The sequence below is a fragment of the Lagenorhynchus albirostris genome, chromosome 6 (genome assembly GCF_949774975.1).
Source record: "Lagenorhynchus albirostris chromosome 6, mLagAlb1.1, whole genome shotgun sequence".
NCBI lineage: Eukaryota > Metazoa > Chordata > Mammalia > Artiodactyla > Delphinidae > Lagenorhynchus > Lagenorhynchus albirostris.
The window spans coordinates 78,441,983-78,465,935 of NC_083100.1; the positions used below are offsets into that span (position 1 = coordinate 78,441,983).

Consider the following 23,953-nt stretch of genomic DNA (forward strand, 5'->3'; position numbering starts at 1 on the left):
AGTCTGGTAGGAAGAATCCTCAACAGGTTGTCCTCCTCTGTTACTGCCTCAGCACGCGAAACCACTCATCCCTGCTTTGCCTGAGCTTCTCAGTGAGGCTAATGATATCTGTCATACCCAAGTCACAGCTGACATGAAAGGAAATGAGATGTCCACCTTTCCCAGATCCTTAGAAGGAAGCTAGATAATGATGTTCTCAGTGTGGTTTCTGCTGCCAGCTGGTGCCCAGAGTAGTCACATCCTTAAGTGGAAGTAGCAACCACCATTAATACCGTTCAGGGAGTTTAAACATGTCTTTCCTGGTGAACCGATCAGAAAGCATCCTGAAATTCACCACGATGGAGAAGAAAAAGCACTATATGTGATTAGTTCCGTCAAGCCATGCAGGAGCAAGGCTGTGGAGGATGGATTCACCAACCACAGAAGTGGGTCCAGGCCGCAGGAAAATCATATCACTCATCTCAAAAGCCTGTTTGTGGTTTCTATGGTGGCCCAGAGTGGTGTAGTCCACTTATAACTCTCTTTTGCATTCACATTCTGAGGGCAACTTGTTTACTGCCCTATTTCTCATGGACAGAGTAGGAAAGACAGGGTTTTTCTATGCCACTACACTTTTTTTAAAAACTACTTAAATGAGCTCTGTAGGTGATAGAAAACTTTTTCTAAAATTAGGGTTTCTAAGGTAGATTGCATGCCCAAATATCCCATCAAGTGTCCATTGAAGGCTATGCCAAGAATTGTGCAGGTGGAAAGAGACGAGTGTCATCTCTATTCCTGGCCTGGGATTGGCACATGGTAATTGCTCAATAAATGTTTGTTGGATGGCTGCTTTTTGAAAGAATGCTGAACCTACCAAATGGGACAGTTGTCAGCGTTTGTGAGAGCAGGATCCCAGACATCGGTGGTTCCTTCTTTAGTTCTGTATTTAGAGCCTTCCACAGACAGAGTGAAACACTCTTAAAGGCACAGTATTTTGACCTTCAGGGGTGTTGAGGGCAGAGTTGATGATGATAAATCAGATTAGGTAACTGACTAAAGTAGTATATCATGGGTGACAAGGATACCAAATTAGATTGAAGGTTTCTCAAATAAGCATGTGTTCTCTGTTCTCCTGTCTTCCACCCTCCTTTCCACTCCTCACAGTGCCTTTGACTCTTAACCATTCCTTCCTCTGATGTATAATGAGAGGCTAAAGGACACTTAAAAACATAAGCTAGGTTGCCTGACTTTTTCAGCCATCTTGCACCAGCCTAGAGTGTGATGGGCATTCTGTGAGGTCATTCCATATCACCTATGTAGTCACCTGTTGTCAGAGTCAGTGGAGTGGGTGAAGTTGGGTTGGTGTAAATATTGAGGAGGAAACAAGGTAGATATCAGTTCACTGGTTTTCCTTTTTACTCTGTAAAGTCATAACTCCCACAACCATTGGAGATAATTTAATGGCAGCCTATTATAATAACCACTATGTGAGCCACTTATGCCCATTTGTCTGCTTGTTAATGCACATGTGTAGATTGTTTCATCAAATGTTTATTGAACACTTGTTACTGCCATGCATTGTACCAGACTTAGGAAGTACAGACATAAATAAGGCAAAGTATCTTAGCCACAGGCAAACAGAAAAAAGGGAGTGATGGTTAAAATACTGTGTGATAATGGAATTATGAGCAAAGTACTAAAAGTATAAAGAAAGAAGGGTAGGGAGTAAGAGGTCTGAGAAGACTTCACAGAAGTTCTTTTTGAGCTGGTTCTTAGGGCAGTCAACAATGTACAAAGGCATTGACATATAAACACTGTGTGGTTGAGAAACAAGTTGTTTTGTGCAGAGCATATTTAGAAAAAGGAAGTAGGGGGCATGATTTGAGAGCAACAGAAGAGACTGAAAAAATAGATCGAGGCCAGTATGTTAAGGCTTTAGTACGCCTTGCTAAAGAGACCCCAAAATAGATTCCACAAAATGTTGATTTTAAAGGATACTAATAGTATGTTTTCCACAGTCAAATAAATTTGAAACTTATGGATTAAATAGCTGTCAGATTTCTTCACTGCAACACTTCTTAGAGGCATTAAGATAAAGAGGGTAATGTACATTTGAAATTGCAAGAGAAACTATTATAGCATGTGATATCTCCCTTGCAAAAAGAACCCTTCTTTGCGTAGGCTATCTCATGAGATTAGTGATCCAGGGTACTGCCTTTGGAAAATGTTGCTTTGGGCCACAGGGAGCCATTGAAGTAGTTTAAGCCTTTGGATATAAGAGAAAGGGCACAGGTGACAGAGATGCTGGGGAGAGGTGGGTCCAGACCAGTTGTGGTCAAGTTATAGAAGTGTTCACTGAGGTCCCTCCAGGTTCATGGTCCATGACTTCTCAGAGTTCATTTGTCTGGAATAAGATCATGATAAAGCTTTGATTGGAATCAGCCTGGGTAGTCAAGATTGTTGTGTTTGGTTAAAGTTTTTCTTTAAAAGAACTGAGCTGTGTAGGTAAATATGTCTTCCTCACACGTATAATTTATTCATTGTATTCCATATACATATTATCCCAATATTGGACCCACTCCAGTATATAGGGTGGACCTCTGCAGCCTCCTGGCCGGCTCTGCCCGAGTACCTCTCTGTTGATACCCATTGCCCAAGTTTTGTTTGGTTAAGCTGTAGGTGTGCCTGCCCTTGGTGCTTTCACTGCGCTTTCACTGCCAGGCCCGGGTTCAACCCCTGGTCCAGGAACTAAGACCCCTCAGGCTGCGTGGCTTGGCCAAAAAAACTCCCAAAAAACACCACACTTGCCTCATGGCTGGTGCAAAGTAAATAAGGCCCAGGTGTCTGAATTATTTACACAGAGACTCAGAGTGCCTCACGGGTTCTTTGTACCAGCGCAGTCTACTTTGCGTCACTGCCTTTTTGCTACTTCAGAAAATATTGTATTCAGATTTTAAGTTTAAAGCAAGGTAGCCTTGTTCTAGTACAGTCCTGGCCAGGAGTTACCTTAAACCAGTGGCAGTTTAATGAAAAAAGAAAAAAAAAATGAAACTTACTACAATAAAAATAAACTTTACTTTCCAAACTTCTCTCATTAAAAAAATCTTTCTGTTTCTGACATGAATAAAAAGGGACAAGTAGGTTGTTTTTACTAATAAATGTAGAAAGTATTTCAGAATTTTGCAAATAAGCCAAATTGTCCACATTCTTTACATTAATATATTGAAAACTAGTCACCTTTCAGAGCAACATGAAATCTTTCAGGATATTGGTATTGGATAATATGAAAAATGATAGATATGTTGCTTTTTTTTTTACTTGAACAATAGAAATTTGTCTTCTCAGAGTCTGGAGGCTAGAAGTCTAAGATCGAGGTATCCACAGGGTTGTTTCCTTCTGAGGGCTGTGAGGAAGAAGGTGTTCCATGCCTCTCTGCTAGTTTCAGTTGGTTTGCTGGCAATCTTTGGCATTCCTGTCTTATAGAAGCATCACCCCAGTCTCTGCATCCATCTTCACGTGGTGTTCTCCTGTGTGTGTGTGCCTGTCTCCAAATTTCCCCTTTTTATAAAGACACCAGTCATATAGGAGTAATTCCCACCCTAATGACCTCATTTTAACTTGATGATCTCTGTAAAGACGATGTCTCAAAAATAGGGTTACATTCTGAGGTACTGAGGGGTTAAGACTTCAACATATGAATTTAGGGACGATACAATTCAACCCATTATGGGAGGGAAATCAGAGAACATGTTGAGAGTCAGAAGTTGAACTGAACAGCCTCTACTGGGTTCTAATGACTCTTTAAATTCATACTTCTTACACAGATCATGCATTAAACACCAGTGGTTTTGTGGGAAATAAGAATTTTATGCTATTAGCAAAGCCCTAGAAAATAGAGTTACATGATAGTTTTGAGCATTCATGATCCCACACACCCTGTCAATCTGTCTGGTTATGGAAGGGAGAATTTTTGGTGGGTAACATGAACTTGAATTTATACTGAATAAGCAAAAGAAATCACGGGATTCTGGTACAAACTCTTTTCAATGAGGATATTTAGAGCAACATCAACTTTTTCCTAGGCCATCTTGGAAATAATTTAAATTAGGTAGCTTTGTCTACTCTATGTAATTTGGATAAGATTACAACATTGGTAAGTCATGCTATAGCCAAAAATGAAAATAAGCAAAAAGCAAACAAGATCGTCTCTCTTAAAATTAAATAGACTAATTCAGACTGTGGACATGATCAATAAATCAGGTGATTTATAAAAATATATATTAAAAAGCTTTTTATATTTCAGAAAGCCATATTATATTTTTATAGATAATCTGCTTAATCTTTGCTTAAAAAATAGCTGGATTGCTTTTGACATTGAAAATAACTAGATTTTTCATTTGACCAGATTCGTGCACAGATTCAGGTCAGTTGGCTATTACAGCAAGCCAAGTAGATTTGCATCTAAATGCATTGTGGCACTTTAATATAATTGATCTTAAGTTGTTTTTTGTTTTTTTATTTTAATACTGAAGATAATTATGCCTTAGAACAAGTCCACTGGCCCTAACACTTGAATGAAGACTTAGCAATATGCTAGTTGTTAAGAGTAGATCCAGAACATTTAGCAGGGATACAAAAATGTGCATATCAGTCAAAATAGATGAGTTGTGAGATGTTAAAAAACATATCCATAAAATATTAATATGGAAGTTGTTGATTGGTAGGCGTATTTCAGCATAATTTGCTTTCCATGTGATGTTGCTCTGCACATGTATTTCGATTGCTTCCTAAAATGTAGTTGCAGCTTCTATAGCTAAAATAAAAGTTCTTTAGAACAAAAGCACAATCAAAACCAACATAGCTATGTAAATAGCTAAATATTAGGGTAAGCATAAGAAGCAAATCAAGAGAGCCTTCTCAATTTTTTCCACCAACTCTTTGGTTTTATGTAAAACTCAACCCATCTCTCTTTAGAAAAGATCTTAAGTTAGACAGGACTATGAAAATTCAAAATGTTCTGTTTTGCAATGTAGGCTAACATCTGAAAGAGGTACTATTTTTTAAATATAGGAACTAATTAATAAAAATACCATGACCTGTTATTTGATGTTTCTCCTTTTAGCGGAAGTACAAAGTGAAATTGAAAGAATCTTTGAGTTGGCAAGATCTTTGCAACTGGTTGTTCTTGATGCAGACACCATCAATCACCCAGCACAACTTATAAAGACTTCCTTAGCACCAATTATCGTTCATGTAAAAGTCTCATCTCCAAAGGTAATCAGCTCATTTCTGTCTTAAGGGTTAGAAGCTTGTTTCTTCTGAAATATTTTTTGCTCTGTGCATTTTTGTTAGTGGGCAAGGAGAATGTCTTGTTGAGACCCTTTTAATGAGCAGTTTTTAATTCACCTGTTCTGTACAGGTTCTAGAAATTTTGAGATAGCACATAAAGAATTGTTTATTCCTTCAAGAAGCTCAGTGTCTATTGTGGTTCCCAAACTGGGCAATTATGCAAGAGTATAATAAAAACAAAAAGAACTAAGGTGAGGAAAAGTAAAGTCTGGCTTTTCAGAGACTTTAGGTTCTATCTTGGTAAATCTCTTAGGTAATATTGATTCTTGTATCACCTATGTTCTCGCCCCAGTTGAGAAAGTACATAGTTCAAGAAGTACACATATATGTAAAGCAATTATACTCCAATAAAGATGTTTAAAAAAAAGTACATATATATTTATCATATAAGTCAAACATCACTGTATAAAATCTCCCATGGAAACTTTATAGACCCTTAATTTGTGCTTAGGTTGGGTTCTTCAAGGAGTATAGTTGTTCTGTGGTTGAGCACAATGTCATATCTGCCATGTATCTTTATGCCAATGGGGGAGATAAAAAAAAAAGTGACACAGCCTCAAAGTGGTCCCTTTTGACTTGGGTGTTCTTTAATTTTAAAAAGTGATGATGGGCCAGGGCGGTAGTGGGGGGAGAGATAAATTGGAAGATTGGGATTGACAGATACGCACTACTATATATATAAAATAGGTAACTAGTAAGGACCTACTGTATAGCATAGGGAACTCTACTCAATACTCTGTAATGGCCTATATGGGAAAAGAATCCAAAAAAGAGTGGATATATGTATATGTATAACAGATTCACTTTGCTGTACACCTGAAACTAACAGAACATTGTAAATCAACTATACTCCAATAAAAATTAAAAATAAATAAATTTTAAAAAATAGATTATGCATTTATAAAAACTAAGAGTACAATGAGATTGCTTTTAAAAATAAATATCGAAATTTGAAAAAAAAAGTGATGATGGGGAATTCCCTGGTGGTCCAGTGGTTAGGACTCCATGCTTCCACTGCAGGGGGCATGGGTTCAATCACTGGTCGGGGAACTAAAATCCCTCATGCCACATGGCGTGGCCAATAAATAATTAATTAGATTTTAAAAAGTGATGATGTTCTAAAAAGTTAATATGAAATGGATACCCTTGGGAGGTACTACCTTAACAATCAGCTTCTTTTCAGTGGCCCTAGGAGTGCATTTTCTTGCTTAAATGCCAATTCAACTTCCAGCCAGAACAGGGGTCTCCTCTCACAGGTAGAGAATGTGCCCTTCCCAATGCTTCTGAGCTTCTCAGCCTTCCATCTCTACAGGCACTGGTTCTGTGCAGGACGAGCTTGGGAATCCTGACCAAACCAGGACCTTTGGGGAATCATTAAAATCTATTGAAAATGCTTTGAGCACTTGGAGTCTCTTTGACCCAGAATTGAAGGGGATTCAAGCACCCTTACTGCAGTGGAATAGATTTCAACCCCTCTCGCCCCAGTCACCGTGGGCTCCATAAGTGCAGGAACGGGGACTCCTGTGGATATATGTGCTGAGATATCATTGAGCCTCATAGATTAGTATTAGTTGGGGGGAAGGGTCTTACTTCAGCTAAAAAAATATTAAGGGAAAGATGAGTATATGGAAAAATGCAGTTACAGCAGTGCCCAAAAGACATAGGTACATCCCTGGTTTATACGTAGCAATACACCAGTACAGATGTTCTGCCTAGATGTCGATCATGAAATTGTCCTTTAGTGTAAGATTAGACTGGAATGCCTTAATTATCAGTGACACAAAGGGTCAAATATATGTAACTCTTATATTTATCTGACATTGAGATAGTGAACCAAAATATTACTGAACTAAATTTGGACATAAATGACCTGGTACAGATCAGTGCCTGCACTTTTGCAGGGCTCTCGTTGAAATCTCTGGGTAAAATCTAGGGTGGGAACTCCAGATCCCACCAAGACCTCACATGGAGCGAGAATAGGATGAACATGTCAAATCCACTATAACTGAAAGCTAGTGTAAGTGGCTGATGTCATTACAGAGTTTATATATATATATATATATATATATATATATATATGACTTGTTATATTGTATTTCCTCCCTATTAATACTCAGGCTAAATAGACTATGAAAAAAGGTCTGGATTTATTTGGTTTTCTTTCAGCTCATTGATAGTATCTCAGATTCATGTCTTCTTCTATCAGGTTTTACAGCGGTTGATTAAATCTAGAGGAAAGTCCCAAAGTAAACACTTAAATGTTCAACTGGTGGCAGCTGATAAACTTGCACAATGTCCCCCTGTAAGTACAATCATTTTTTTTGTCTTAATCATTCTTGACTAGTTAGGAGAGGTTGGTAGCTTTTGTTTTTATCATATTAGCATTGTCATTTTTATTCTAGAACGGTCACGATGATGGTATGTTGTATATCTAAAGGATTTCTTGGAACAAACTGCTGCTGTCATGTTGGCTTACCCAGGCATCCAGAGCTGTGTGGTGTCTGCCACGTAATAAGAAATGAACTTGGTGTCCAGGGTCTGATGTCCTTACTGCCACCTTGATTGCCTTGCAAACAGTCAGCAAACTATTTAATGCAGTCATGTGGACGCTTTTATGAAAAGAAAACAACAACTAAAACATACTGATTTGACTCCTTTAACTTTTCTGACAGAAAGTTCCTAGAGGCATAATAGATTATGACATTGAAAATTGAGAATTTATTAGAACTAGAAGAGCCCTGTGGTTATAGCAGATGAAAAGGTCAGGGTTAAGTAAGATGAAAAACCATATTAGAGCAACTTTTCTTCTAATGCCATTACCAGAAAACAGCTGCTGAGTTCAAAGCTGAGCAAATGGCGAGGAGGTGGGGGCGTAGGGGTGGTAACTGCTACCGTGTGGGTCACCAATGTCTACACCTGCTCGGCTGACTTACTATTTCTGTGCCTGTGTTTCTCTGAAGGAAATAACTGTTTTTCCTACTGATTTAATTCACTAGATTTTGTTATATGCTTATGTAAGGATCATTCATGCTCTGTGGAATCATAAAATTCAATTCAAGTGTTTAGAGAAGCAACACAGCGTAGCTGTTAAAAGTACAGACTCTGGATCCAGACTGCCTGGGTTCAAATCCATACTAATCTACACTAAGGATTACATCCCTAGTTATGTAATCTTGAGCAAATACCGACCTCGTTGGTTTGGTGTAAAGTGTCAATGAGTCAATGTGTAGTAGAGCTCTTAGAACAGTACCTAGCCCATAATAAGCACCATCTAAGTGTTTCTGTTATAATTACTGGATGTACTTTGTGCTGTGCCATGCCTACCTGTCAGGCTCTGCAAGGATCTGTGCCTGTCTGGTTCACTGTTGTGTCTCAAGTTCCTATCATACTAGGCCCACGATAAATATCAAATGAATGAAAGGATGTACAGGCAATAAGAGTACAGGGTAAGAATAAGGATGTACAGGCAATGCGTTCTCTTATTAGATGCTTACAATGGGCCAGACACTGTGCTAGGTGCTTTATATAGATTATCTCTAACCCTCACAGTTACTATCTCTAACCCTCACAGTTACTTAGTAAGGTAGGGCAGTATTATCCCCATTATATAGTTGAGGTGACTGAAGACAGAGAGGTTAAGGGATTTCCTTAAGGTCACACAGCAAATTAGGATTAGATTTAGATCTGTCTGGCTCCGAAGCCAATTTTCTCCCCAATCGAACCCACCTATTCACACACGCACACACACGCACGCGCACACACACACACACACACACACACACACACACACACACACACCTGGTTATCTGCCTGCAGATAATTTGGATAGCCCGGAGTCTGGAGTCCTATTTTAAGTCTAATTGTAGTTAGACAGACACATTGCTGACTATTGAAGTCCACTTACACAATGGAATGTATGATTAAAGCACTGAGCGAATATAGGAGTATTACCCAGTCCCTGACTCTAATGCGTCCCAGTTGAAGGAAGCTAACCATATTTTAGCAGCTACCAAAAGACAGGAACTATGCTATTGTTTCCAATTTTTAGAACAGTTTTCTAAGGATAGTTATATCAGTTTGGGTCTTCTGGGAAGCAGACACTTAAGTGGAATTCAAAGTACACATTTATTAGGGAAAATGCCTATGAGAGGAAAAAGGGAACAGGGACAGAACTGGCAGGGACAGCCTTCAGACCTGATGTAGTTCTGACTCTGTGAAAGGAAAAGGGGAAGGAAAAAGTGGGTAGGAGGAGCCTCAGACTGTGATGTAGCCTTGAGAAAATCTCCCACTTGGAGCTGGGGACTTCCCAGAGCACCAGAGAAGCCTCATGTTGGGCAGAAACATTTAGGCTCTAGTCCACGTGCTGTGCTCAGGTGGTGGCTGGGAGCAGCCTGGGGAGAGCAGGTCCTTGCTTGAATGCCCTGGTGGATCCCGAAGGCGCAGCAGCCCAAGGCTGTCTGCTGACTGCACTCAGCACAGCAGGTTCTCACTCCAGGAGAAGTCTCGGCATGCACCTCTATGACCGCCACAGTAGATAATACTATCCTTACTTCCTACAGGAGAAAGCTAAGTCCCCACTAAGAAATTTGTTGGAGGTCACAATTAATTGTTAATCAACTGTGCTGCAATATAAAAATTAAAAAAAAAATAAGTGGGCCCCAAGATTCAACTGCTTTGTCTGACTCCAGCAAAGCTCTGTCCACCGTACTGCTCCACTGGTACACATAGCTGTGTAGTGTAGATGGATCTCTGGCCCCCAACTTCGATGTGCAAGAAATGGCTCATTTTCTACTTTGACCCCTTAGCCCACTGGGCAGGCAGGATGTTTAGCCAGGCTTGCAGCTGCCTTTACCCTAATCCAGGGCGGGCTGAACAAAGACAAAGGGTGGGGCTGGCGGGAAGTTGAGGGAGTGAGGGGGAGAGTTCCAATGCAGACAGCCTATTCATTGACCAAATCCACGTGGTCCTTAAGGATGGAGGCTGTGCTGCATCAGACCTTATCGGGAACAGGGGGTCTTTGGCAAGGCTGGGAGACTCATAGCCCCTCCTCTCTGGGACATTGGCAAGAGAGCTCCCTTCTCTTCTCTGTCTGAGAGAGTGGAGGTATCTTCCTTTTTCCCCCCTCTTGTCACTATTAAAGGAACTCTCTGCTTTTGTTGTATCTAAAAGCATCCTCACCTTCTTTTGTTTCCAGAGGCAGTTAGCACAAAATGTTTCCAACCAATTTAGGCTTTGGGGACACAAAATCCTGAAGGGGAAATGGAGAGCTGGCAATTTCCTGCCACAGACACCTCCCTCCCCCACCAGACAAGGAAGCACAGACCCTGCCACCTGCTTAAATGGCGGAAAATGAAGAGGGAAGGTACAAAAGGAAAAACACGGATTCATAGCTCAGATCTCACTGGCCGTGTCTGAGTTCACTTATGTAGAGATCCACACTGTGAGGGCAGCGCTGGTTCTGTGAGGTCCCAGACGTGGCGCTAAGATCTGTGGGAGTATGGGGAAGCAGATCTGGGGGGACTTGAGGGCAGTTAGGCCTGTGTAATTTCATTTGACACAGCGATCAGACTCACCCAACAGGAGGAAGGCATTTCACACATCTGCTCAAATGCAAATGCTGAGAAGAATGGGACGGCTTTCTAAGTAGAGAGCTTGTCTCTAATTGCCTTCAGTTGGTGGCAGGGATGCGGGTGGAGTGGGCTCTAGGACCTGATGTCAGGTGTCATGGAAGGAATCTCCTCTGGTGAAGGCTGAAAGCTATGGTAGCTAACATCCCTTCCCAACTCTGACACTCTGATTCTATCTAGATTTTGGAAGTGATCAGCACAGACATGTTATTGAAATCATGAGGGTTTAGAGCCCAGGGAAAAGGAGAGTATAAGCATAAGCAGAAGATATATCAAGTCAAGTAATATGCTTATTGTTTCAAAACATGATTAAGATGTTTCACAGAATGACATGTGGGCACGTCTGAAGACGTGGTATCCATGTCTCCATATGGTTAAACCAGACAAACTCAAATATTTAGTCATTTCAGTTCTGTGTAGCTCACCTACAATCAGCCTTCTTGGCGAGAACTAAAATACACTCAGCAAACATTATTTAAGCTTTAGGCCTGTTACCTTGCTAGGTGCTAGAGAGACAAAGGCACGTTCCTGCCTTCAAGGAGCAGATAGTCTAAAAAGGTTCCATTGGTTGAGTCAACTCTTGGCAAACAATTTGTTAGGTCATAAATATCCTTGCAGATACTACTTTATAAATCTTTTTTAGATTAAAAGAGAAATTTCGATCAGGGTTTCTCCACAATTGGCACTGTAGGTTGAATAATTTTTTATTATAGGGACCTGTCCTGTATGTACATTGTAGGATTTTAGCAGCATCTCTGGCCAGTAACAAGCCCCAAGTTGTGGCAACGAAAAATATCTTTAGACATTGTCAAATGCCCCTTAGTGAAAAACATCACTCCTGGTTGAGAACCACTGGTTTAGATGAATATCTACACAAGTTTTGGTTAATAATGTTATAAGAAGTCTCAGTAAGTGATTCCTTGAGATGCATTTCAGGTGAATTGAACTTGTTCCTTTTTAATTTGATCTTTTTATGAGAATGAGTTTATTAACATTTATTCCTAATAATTACTAGAGAAAATAACTTGTGTCTTATTAAAATTGATGTATTATAGCTGCTGAGACAGTTGATAGTTGAGTATGTATACAGTACATGTTACATCTGAAATAGCTGGAACCAAGAAAAGATACGTGCACTTAAATGCACATAATACTGTGAGCTGCCTTAGGATGTGTCCTCGTGTCAGGAATCTCCAACAGCCTCATGCACTGCGAAGGCAGCTTTACCCTGTCATTATTTCAGCAGGGTAAACACTTCCTTGTTTTATATAATTGGTTCGATAACCTGGAATTCTAAACAAGCAGTCTGGATAAGCAAGGTTACCTTGTATTTAATATTTTCTAAGCACTTTACATTATTAAACATGTTCATTTAATATTGTTTGAATAGCATTTGTAATGCTAAGAAGGAATTGTACACTCTATTTTGGCATTCACGAAAAAAATCTTTGGATTATAAAAACCAGTAGTAGTCTCAAAATGTATCTGCATTTGTCCCTACCCTACTTCAAGACCATAATTATCATTTTCATCCAAAGACGGGTGATCACTGTGTCATTTTAGTTCCTCTAGGAGAATTTGCAACTTGCTAAATTGGCCACTGCGTCTCCAATCTGAAAAGTCAGCAAATTACACTGGTGGAATCTCACATTGCTAAGAAATTAAAGGCGGCAGTCTTTAGAAAGGGAAGTCTAAAAGAGTACTGAAAAAAGTTGACTCTATAGCCAGAAAAATGAACTCAGGGACTATTGAAGCAAAAAGGGAACTTGGAAAGCACCCTGTGTAGTATTTCCTGGAGTGCGTTCTTCCCACTACAGGTTCCATATGCAATGTCAACAGGTGGAAAGCACTTTGGTACCAAAAATGTTTGAGAAAACACCTAAGTAAACAAACGTAGACTGGTTTCTTTACAACAAGAGCCTTAATGTGCTAATTTATATCTCCATTAAGATAGGTCATGTACAGTGCTTCCCCTGAATTTTGACTATAGAACCATTTTAGTGTTTCATGGCACAGTTCTAAGGAAAGTCTCATGTTACAAATGAGGGGACTGAAACCAAGAGAGGTGAACTGGCTTTCCAAAGGTCATGCACCTTGGGCAAAGCCAGGGTAAGATCTCTGTCTCCTCATCTAGCAAGACTTTAGAGAGTGAATGGCAACAGACGGGCTATTATATATTCTCCTGTAGAGAGAATCATGGGTTTCATGGGTGAGGCTTCTTCGAAGAGTGGGGTCAGCAAACTTTTTCAGTAAAGAGCCATATAGTAAATATTTTAGGCTTTGTGGGCCATGTGGTCTTCTTCACAAAACTACACAACTCTGCCTTGGTAGCAGGAAAGCAGCCACACACAGTATGTAAACAAATACAAGTGTTCCCGTCAAATTTTGTTTATAGAAGCAGGAGGCAGGCCCAATGTAGCCAGCCCACCAAAGTTGCCATCCTTGTTCTAGGACAAGGTTCTGGTTACCTATTTCTGTGCACCAAAATACCCCAAAACTTAGTGACTTCAAATGACAACCACTTGGTGGTACTCAGCTGGTGGCTGACCTGGTCCCTTAGCAGGAATGGTTGGAAGGCTGGGCTCAGCCAGCTCCTCTCCCTCTCCGCGTGGTCTCAGGGCTCTTCCATGAGATCTTTCCAACAGGAATATGAGCTTCTTACATGGCAGCTCCCAGGGCTCCGAGAGCAAGTATTCCACTCCCTTTAACTTAGATACTGGGCTTGGATATTGGCTCAGTATCACTTCCACAGCCTTCTGCTAGTCAAGGGAACGTAGAGGCTGCTCAGATTCAAGGAGAGGGGACATAAACCCTCCGTCTCTATGCAGGGAATGTCAAAGAACTTGTGGCCATTTTTAATCTGCCACAGACAGAAAGATGAGCTGGGAGGATGGGCTACTGAATAGTTCTACTCTGGAAGAGGGAGGAACTTTCCTTCATTGCCTGCTCTGGATTCACAAAAGAAAAGTTGGGATGGGGCTTCCCTGGTGTCGCAGTGGTTAAGAATCCGCCTGCCAATGCAGGGGACACGGGTTCGATCCTTGGTCTGGGAAGATCCCACATGCCGCGGAGCAACTAAGCCTGTGCGCCACAACTACTGAGCCTGTGCTCTAGAGCCCGCGAGCCACAGCTACTGAGCCTGTGTGCCTAGAGCCCGTGCTCCGCAACAAGAGAAGCCACCTAAGTGAGAAGCCCGCACACCACAACGAAGAGTAGCCCCCGCTCGCTGCAACTAGAGAAAGCCCGCACGCAGCAGCAGAGACCCAACGCAGCCAAAAATAAATAAAGAAATTTATATTAAAAAAAAAAAAAGTTGGGATGCAGAAAGAAAAGGGGTTTGTGAGACTAGAACCCATAAGCCCTTTTCATATATGTATTTTTATATGACCAGCCTGAATTTGCATTTGGAATAGCCTTCTGTACACTATAGTGTTGGATTTCATTTTGCTTCTACCAGGTATTGGTGCCCTTTTCCTTTTCAGAGAAGTTGAAAATAGTACATTTTAAGAAGCGCAAAGTTCAAATTGCCCCAGTACTGTGGTCACAAGAGCTACGTAATGCATGGCGAGAAAAGCAGATAGGCAGGCAATTGAATATATAAATGAAATGTAATCCTTTCATCCTGCTTAGCTACAAGCTGATTTGTGTCACCAAAAGCTCACCCTGGTTCTTTGAGCTCTGTAATTTTTCTGTGCGTATAAAATGACATTGACCGCTCTGTCTGCTAGAGGGGAGTGTGTCTCCTCCACAGTCTTGCAAACCTCTAACGTTACAGTAACCATGGTCATTCTCTTCTGTCACTCTTCATTTTCCATTGCTGAATGGACTCAGATTTATTAAACACAGGAACTCCGAAGTGAGTGGCGGTGCTCAGTATCCTATCACAATAGTATTGCTATCATGGTAGTAATTTTCCACCGCCCTTTTCCAGTAATTTTATTTAAATTATTTAGAATTGTGTGAATTCACCTACCTGAAATGCCATCCCCATTGGTGCATTCATTATTACAGAGCCTCTGGATGGCATAGTTTAATTCACAACATTACTTTTGAAAAAAGAGAATAATTGATTTCAGATGTTTCCTTCATGAAACAAGGCCACATGGGATCTAGTTTCTCTCAGTCCTAAAGCGACTACTCTTGCAGGAATTTCAGCCACCCCACTTAGATATACCAAGTTAGGGATACTTCAGTACTGTGATGTAAAGCATTGGATTAATATGGACTTAACAAAAACACTGGGTGCCTTTTCTGCAGACAGTAGCATGGGTAAATGCTGTTATAATCTTTGAAGAATAAGAGTGGACAGGATGGGAGTTCCCTGGCGGTCCAGTGGTTAGGACTCAGAGCTTTCACTGCCATGGCCCCAGATTTAATCCCTGGTCAGGGAACTAAGATCCCATAAGCCACACAGTGCGGTCAAATAAATAAATAAATAAAAAGCAGGACCATCTTTAAAAAAAAAAGAACGGACAGGATGGATGAGTGTGGTGAGAAAAATGTGGTTGGTTTCAGAATGAATGTCACGGATCATTAAAAGAGAGGAACTAGAAGGGGTCAGAGTCACTGTATTCTTTGCCTTCATGTTTTCCCCACCCATCAGTGTCAGGAATTCTGATTGTCTTTCCCTTTTGGCTCATTAAAGTGGAAACTGTGCCTGAAACTAACTGCTAGAGCCCCATGATATTGGTAGGCTTTCCTTTATCCCCATGAGATCTCCTAAATCTTTCAAAATCCCTTTAACTTAGTTTCCTATCACTAGTTGACCAGTGAGTTGAGTACTCAGGAATTCAAAAGCTTTAATAATATAAAGAATACAATTTTAATATGAAAGAAACATTGGTTGGTTATTTTATAATTAGCATTGCATATTTGCCATTCAGCCATATTATTTCACTGAATAGTACTTGCCGGTCTTTTTTTTTTTTTTTAATGGTGGCAGATTTAGGAGCTCTATATTCCAATAACAAAGAAGTAAAAGTGTGCTCACCCCTATTATTTCTTTTTTCCACTTAGAAATAGGAAAGATGCCCCATATGAGGTTTTATCTCTGCACAACAAATAAATGTAAAGCAATGCATATACCATGGGAGAGTTTGTATATATTTAATCCCCTGGCTAGCTAATATTCAGTAATGCACCAACTTTTTTAAAAAGTTAAGATTAAACTGCAAAATTAATTTCTAAGTTTTATAAACTTTTTATTTAAAAATGTTTAATAACAACTCCTAGATAAAACATATAAGAAATTATGTTTGTTTTAATGAAATTCTCCCTCTTTGCTAGAAAGTATATATTTCACAGTCATAAAGAAAGACGTGCCCACTCTCTCTATATCTTCCCTCCCAAGAGAATGTAAAAGAAATAAATGGAACCTGTTCCAGTTGTCAATGTAGGAACTGAAATGTGCTCCATTTTTTCTAAAAACTAGGGTGACTGACCATTCCATTTCTCCCCAGTTTTCCAGATTTTGGCACTGATAGTCCCAAGTACCCAGAAACACTCAGTCCCCGGCAAACCAGGATGGTTGGTTGCTCTAATTCAGGTGCCTTCCTTAGGAACGTTTGTGATACTCTATGAATGAAGAACTAGACAGATCTTTAAATACTTAAAAAAATTTTTTAAAGCTATTGCAGATTTTCTTCATTCCCATTTTATTCAGCTTCAATCTTTCCCTTTCTTCCCTGTCATATTTGTTCTCTGGACCACTGGATAAGCTAGAGGTATGTTTTTTCACTCTTGTTATTTCTAATGCTTTAGTTTTTCATTTTTCTGAAAGAGGTTGTCCAGAAAAGGGACCTACTCTGCCTGGTTTTCTGGTGATTTGTTTTGACTCCTCTGTTCACTCCTTATTTACTTTGGAAGCCACATTATTTCTGCCCACCTCAGCTGAAGAAAATACCCCATCACAAAATGTCAGAGGCGCGTGCTGTGTCTGTACGGTGCTTTGAAAACAGCTCAGCGTTACCCTTATCTCCGGCAGTCCCAAGAGCATGGTATCACTGAGTGGGTAATTGTTCACTGCCTGTGACTGTCCCATTACCCACACCCTCTTCTCCTGATTAGATAGCTCTCTGCATGCATATCCCATGCTGGAGGCTTCACGTATTACACAGTAAGGAGCTAGCTAGGCTTGAACATTTTTTTTTTAATAAATTTATTTATTTTATTTATTTATTTTTGGCTGCGTTGGGTCTTCGTTGCTGCACCGGGGCTTTCTCTAGTTGTGGCGAGCAGGGTCTACTCGTCATTGGAGCACTCGGGCTTCTCATTGTGGTGGCTTCTCTGTTGCAGAGCACGGGCTCTAGGCGCGCAGGCTTCAGTAGTTGTGGGCATGGGCTTCAGTAGTTGTGACACACGGGCTCAGTAGTTGTGGCGCGTGGGCTCAGTAGCTGTGGCGCAGGGGCTCAATTGCTCCGCGGCATGTGGGATCTTCCTGGACCAGGGCACGAACCCATGTTCCCTGCACTGACAGTCAGATTCTTAACCACTGTGCCACCAGGGAAGCCCAAACTTTTAAATTTATGAAAAATTGGCAAAGCTGGTTTGCATAATTCATTCGGCTGCTTTTCGTTGAATTTCTCTTTGTATAATTAAAAAAAATTTTTTTTTCTCCCTTATCCTCATTTCCTAACACTCTGGTCTAATCAGCTATGTTATTTCCTAAAGAGTTGAAAAGAAAAATTGTCACAGATATCCAGGCTGTGAGATTCCTCTTAGTTGGAAATAAGCCGCATATGTCAGTATTCATTCAGAGGCTGAAATTTGCTTTGCTCTGTACTTTTGAAAGCCTAAAAGCAATTTCAGATCATCTTCTATCATATAGCTGTCTTTTTAGCAGTGCAAAAGCTTAGTTTCCTAGAAATGATTGAGGCTTCAGCAAACAGCCATGTGCTGATATATACAAATTCGATCCATTGGCAAAGAGAAGTACTTTATTAAAACTACTTGTAATTAAGTGTATGTTTAATTGTGTCTGAAGCCCTGACCATGTAACATGTGGAACAGTCAGGGAGATAAAAAAACTCTTTCAAATAACACTCTGCAATGAGGGCTGCTTACCTTGTTTTACCCTCTCCAGACTTTGCAATCCTGGCTGTAATAGTTAGAACCCCCAGTCCAAGTGTCCCTGGAGGGTTCATTAACTTGGGACCTTATGAAAGCAAGGAAATGACGTGTTGAGATTACACATTGTTGAGATCCCACATTAAAGAATGAGATCTACCTAATTGAATTATACAGTTAACATAAATAACACTATGTAAACAGCAGACTCCAGATCAAATAGAATTTGTGGGCGATTTTAGCCTGGATTGGCCGACAGAGTGGTCCCTTGTTCCACTGCTGCGCGGTTTCCTCTTTCTTCTTCCTGTGTCATCTGTCTGAGTCTGTGCACGCCCTTTGGGATGGGGCTGTTCTCGTTCCACTCAAGTTAGCACTGCAGTGCTATCAGAGGATGCAATGTGTGTATCAGAGCATTAGGGACATTTCTCAGAGTCTCTGTTTGTAACTGTTGATGGCTTAGATTAATGGGGGGAGGGAGCTTTTGATTGCAGGAGACAGACACTCCCTTGATTTGCTTTAGTGGAAAGAAGATTTATTGTAAGGATGTATGTTGACTGACACTGTAGGAACCAGCTGTTTTCCTGTTCTCTCATGGGCTCTATCGTCTCTTCCATTGTGTCTTTGCTCCTCTTTGTTTTTTCTCTTCCCTCTACAGATAGAATTCTTTGACTTATAATTTTCTCTCCCTCATAAATTTAACTTTCACATATCTCTCTGGGCCTCCTTCTAAATCCAGAACTTTAAGCTGCAGCTCTGAACATTCACTGGCTCAGTCTCTGTTGTTCTGAATTAAAGTCCTGGTCTGATGTAGGGTATTATGGATTTTAATACTTGTCTCTCCCCCGAGACTGGATGCTTCTTGAGCATAGGGATGAAGTCTGTTTTCTTTGCCACAGTATACCCACAATGCTTAGCACAGAATAGGTACCGAGTAAACACTTTATGAATGAATAAAATATGCAAAAACCCATCTGAAATCCACTAATAAGTGTTCTTGTGGGGGAATGGTTTCTACATGACTTCAACTGGCTGAGTCTTCTCAAACACCAGTCGGTTTAGGCTGAAGCCACCTTATTTCTTTCCTAGTTGCTAAACGTATCTCACTGCTCCAAGGACTTTGAAACTGCTTTGCAAATTAGGGTCAAAATAATCAGTAAAGATCAACGTGATGAAAACATTCAAAGAGTTAATGTTGGGAGAGAGATTGTTTCCATGGTGACTCCTGCTCCAGGGAGCCCTCGTGCTGATGAGAGTGAGTCAGCTGACCCACAACTAACTCAGAGTCATCCAGTCGTTACAAACCTACGGTCCACCTGCCGCATCAAGCGTTGATGGCAGTAACCCTGTATTTGATTCATTACTGGGAGCTCCTTCTTTGGGTAAAATGAGCTTGTAAAAGCAGGTGGAAGTGGTGCAAGAGGGAAGAAGTGGATTCAGAGGCTGAAAGTCAGGGGTGTGCTTTCACTTACCCATGGAATGGCTTTTCTCTTTATGAGGTGCCACGGTTATCTGACTGTCCCTCCAGGGAATCTGTGTCCCGGTTATATTCTGTGTTCCTGACCACACTGCAGTGACAGAGGGGCCACTCTGCTCCTTTGGGGCTGAAGAACAACTTCCTGATTATAGAACAGGTGTTGGACAAAGTCCTTACTGTCAGAAACTTGGACCCCAGATACCTCTTGGGCGAACTACCCCCCAACTCCCTGCCTACCACCACTGCAATCAAGTATTCGTTCTTGTTCTTTTTTAACCATTTCACACAGTGATCCTCTGGTAGCAGAAGTCACTATACTGTGGTTTTCTACTATTGATCCTAAACCTTTCGTATTGCTTTACCACGAGACAGATAGCAGATAACATTTTCACCAACATTCTAAAAATTACCTAAGTAAATGTTATTTCCTCCAACATAGTTACTTTGGGAGATGAAATATTTATTCCAGTGATACATTTGTTACCGAAACATTTTTAGAACTCCTCTTTCAGTACCATTAACTTGCTTCTCTCTTATTCTGAAGTATAATTCAAAACTTTTATATAGTATATAAAAGAATGTATTTAGTAAGTATCTATAGGAATATATGGATAAAGATGTGAATACATATGTGTTTTCACTCTATTCTCCTTAGAACACTTTTACATGTACCTCATCTTTTTTTTTTCTAAATGAAAGATCCAAATATTTGATGAGCTTTCCCACTTTTATGTGAATGTCCAAATTTGTACATGGTTAACTGTGCAGTTCTTCACTTGACTTTAACTTTAGCAACTTCCAGTACAGCCCCTCAAGTTTGATATTTGCTACTGGACATTAGAAACAATATTATCCGCATGCAGTGAAATTTTAGGTTTCATTGCCTAAAACCTGAAGTAGAAATAAAATGGATTTTCCTTGTCATCTATAGGAAATGTTTGATGTTATACTGGATGAAAACCAGCTGGAGGATGCGTGTGAACATCTGGGAGAATACCTTGAGGCCTACTGGCGTGCCACTCACACGACCAGTAGCACCCCCATGACCCCACTGCTTGGAAGGAATTTGGGCTCAACAGCACTCTCACCATATCCCACAGCAATTTCTGGGTTACAGGTAGTGTCACTTGTGCTCTTACGACCTTACATTTAAGGTTCTATAGGAAACTTGACTGAGATGGAGGCTGGGAGTGGCCTAGAGAGCCATGCGTTACTATATTAAAAATCTAAAGTATTGCCTAATCATATAGACTATTTTACATTTTTACAAACTCAAATCACTTTGGTTCATATACTTGCTCTGAAGTCTTGGCAACAAAATTCTTCAGATTCACATTTTTGGCTGCATTGATTCTAACAGATACAGACTATTTTACATTTTTACAAATACAGACTATTCTACAAACTCAAAACGTGTTACCTAATTATGATCTGCCCTAGACAAAGTTACCCTGAGAGTGGCGTTTTCCTTAGAACTTTCTCCTCTGTTAATTTATAATGGCTTTTACCTAGGTAAATTCATCGCTCCTGTGTCTAAACCCTGCTAAGAAACTTTCTACCGACTATGCAACTGTCCATTACCTCTCCGTGTCACCTCTTAAGGATTATACAGTGGTGGCACTGTCAGGCACAGGGCTAGCTAAGTAAAGTATATGAGACAGATGGACCTTATGGCCACCCTTACCTAACCCTTCCCCCCGAGGCTGCGGGGCCTGTCCCCTAGCTTGCCCAAACAAAACATGCACATAAGTAGAGTCGCCTTGTTTGGAAACAGTCGTGAATCCCTGAGTTTTCTTAGGGGTGGGCAGGGCCCACCTCGGTCATCGGCTATGGCCAGTGTCCTTTAGGGAAGCTGGGGACGAGTGTAGGAGCAGGAGGCTTGCTCTCCTGCTGTTGTGGTGCTGCACTCAGGGCTAGAGGTGGGGAGCCAGAGGCATTATGATACAAAGTGGATCTTGCCTTCCTCCATCAATGATTATGTACCATCTACCAAGGCACTGCTGGAATGTGGCCAAACCCCCAGCTGACTGAGGAACAGGTAGTCAATTGAGCTCTCTTGCATCATGACTAGTTTTGTATTAATGGGTTATAATGATAGTCATAATTGTAGATCCTACAGAGTTAACTCTGAGATAAATGGCACTCTCTCAAATGTTATTATAACTGTATTACTCTTTTACAGAATTGCATCTTTGTAAGCAAAAAACTGCCATGTAAATGAATAGCTTTCAAGGCTGGAAATGAACTTGGGAAACGGGCTATTGTAATATGCAGTGTATATGTGCGCACTGGGACTCTTTCTTTTTTTTTTTTTTTTTTTGCGGGGGGACTCTTTTCTTTCCTTGTTTCACTGCCTGCCTGCTGATCCGAGTGTGGCGTTCCACAGACTAGTTTGGGTTGGCTTCAAATTGTACACTGTAGGGTGAGAAACGGATTCATGAAGCGATATGCTTCCACCTACACTAGTAGGTGGAAATGAAATGTTGCACTTTGTTTATGAATATAACACTCCTGACTTATCACCTCCAAGATATCCACGTAGAGTGCTTCTCCCAGTTTCACTTGAGTTACCGTGGTGCCCTTTATCCTGGGGCCTATTTCTCCTAGTAACCATGGGCACTTAATTGTGAGACCCCTGGTTGGGGCTCCCAGCACAGGCTGTGACTGTTGAATGAGCTTCCTGCTGTGTGCAGGTGAGTGTCCTTTAGAGGAAATGCATCTGGGTCTTTGGTTTCATCAGCATCCTGTTTCTTAACTGAGGAGACCTACCTAAGCAGGTAGACACAGCTATGATACATGTTTTCCCATGATTTGAAGCAAAACGTTAATAGCCTTTTCTGAGCGTGCAAATAAGTGTCTAAAGATATTAATTTCAAGTAATGGTATTAGAGGAATTTAGTTTATATTCTGAAGATTATTTTTGCAGGACATTTCAGTTGAGGAAGCAAGAATTGTAAATATATCAATTCACTGGCTCCATAATTATTGTATACTTCTTTGGAGAGAATATTGTTGAGTCTTATGTAGGATGTAGAAACAAATATTTTATGGGTAGCACAAATCATAATTTTATTAAAATATTTTTTAAAGGTATCAGGAACATTCAGCTAATAAAGATGAACTGTGTGACTTTAGGAGGAGAAAGGTTTTATCAGTTCAAGAGAGGAATAAAATAACAGATGCTATTCTGAACTTTAACTTATTTCCCAACAGTAAAATAATCCTCATTTTGCAATAGAAGTGGAATTATTAGGCCTTCGTAAATATATTAAGTTCCATTCAGCAGCTAACTTTAAATTCTGTGTTTTTAATAGGAAGCATAATTATGCAGTATTATGTAATTAAATTCATAAACTACCAGCACTTTGGCATCTTTGCATGTTGTGTCCCAAATACATAAGACCAGGTATTTCGAGCAGACCATTTGTACGTCAGAATGTTTTATTGAGTCAGATATTTAGCATCTTATTGTCCAGATCCTACCGTTGTACATACATTTGCATGTTCTAGAAGAATGAAGCTGATGTAATTTAACCAGTGAACCATCTGATATTTTTAGAGTCAGCGTATGAGGTACAGCAACCACTCCACAGAGAACTCTCCAATTGAAAGGCGAAGTCTAATGACCTCTGATGAAAATTATCACAATGAAAGGGCTCGGAAGAGTAGGAACCGCTTGTCTTCCAGTTCCCAGCATAGCCGAGATCATTACCCTCTCGTGGAAGAAGATTACCCTGACCCATACCAGGACACTTACAAACCTCATAGGAACCGAGGATCGCCTGGGGGATATAGCCATGACTCTCGACATAGGCTTTGAGTCTGCAGAAACAAGCAAAATATTCATCTGTTGACAATTTGCCATTGCACTGCTAGGATACAACAATCATCTTAACTCGGCAACTACAGCACAGTATTGACTGTGCTTATGGGCTGCTGTCATTGATGCTAAGAAGGGGCAAAAAGAAAAAAAAAAAAAAGTGTACATTATGCCCTTAAGTCTAGATGGATATTAGATGCCCAATCATAGAGATATTTTTAAGTGCAACATTTACATAACAGTACCTTTTGTTTTCTTCATTAGGTTTAGACACATCAATTTGTAATTTAAGGTACTTATCAAGGCACATATAAAATAATTTCCCATGCTGGAAATTCCAAATGACCAGTTCCAGTTGGAACCAATTTATAAACCAATTCCTGTTGGAATTTGGGTGAATCGACTAGAAAGTCTACTTGAGCATGTTGTAATCAATTTAAAAATCTGAAAAAAAAAGAAACTAATTAATAAAATCAAAATACCAATAGAAGCCAAAACCAGCTATGGTATTTATTTGCTGGAGACTAAATTTACACTTAAAGTTGGAATGTATAAACATTTTAATATATGTTAACGTTGCCAGAATGGCTTTTCAAACTTACCAAATGTACTGATAGTGCCAAAAAAAAAAAATCTCAA

General features: G+C 40.3%; 1 protein-coding gene and 1 long non-coding RNA gene across 4 annotated transcripts in view; one reads left to right on the forward strand and one right to left on the reverse strand.

Annotated features, from left to right (window-relative positions):
- CACNB4 (calcium voltage-gated channel auxiliary subunit beta 4) overlaps positions 1 to 23,314 on the forward strand; it is a 266,889-nt gene extending 243,575 nt beyond the window's left edge. For 2 of the 3 annotated variants that reach the window (XM_060152884.1, XM_060152885.1), the window contains exons 11-14: positions 5,102 to 5,253; positions 7,535 to 7,630; positions 20,426 to 20,611; positions 23,054 to 23,314. In XM_060152884.1, coding sequence (XP_060008867.1) covers positions 5,102 to 5,253; positions 7,535 to 7,630; positions 20,426 to 20,611; positions 23,054 to 23,314 — 695 coding nt within the window. The remainder of the gene's footprint in view (positions 1 to 5,101; positions 5,254 to 7,534; positions 7,631 to 20,425; positions 20,612 to 23,053) is intronic. The other variant, XM_060152886.1, reaches the window with a different exon arrangement.
- LOC132522381 (uncharacterized) lies at positions 17,145 to 23,315 on the reverse strand. The gene is made up of 3 exons (XR_009541190.1): positions 23,252 to 23,315; positions 18,018 to 18,108; positions 17,145 to 17,418 (listed from the first exon to the last, which is right to left on the reverse strand). It is a non-coding gene; the product is annotated as an uncharacterized LOC132522381 (long non-coding RNA).
- Positions 23,316 to 23,953: the final 638 nt, after the last annotated feature.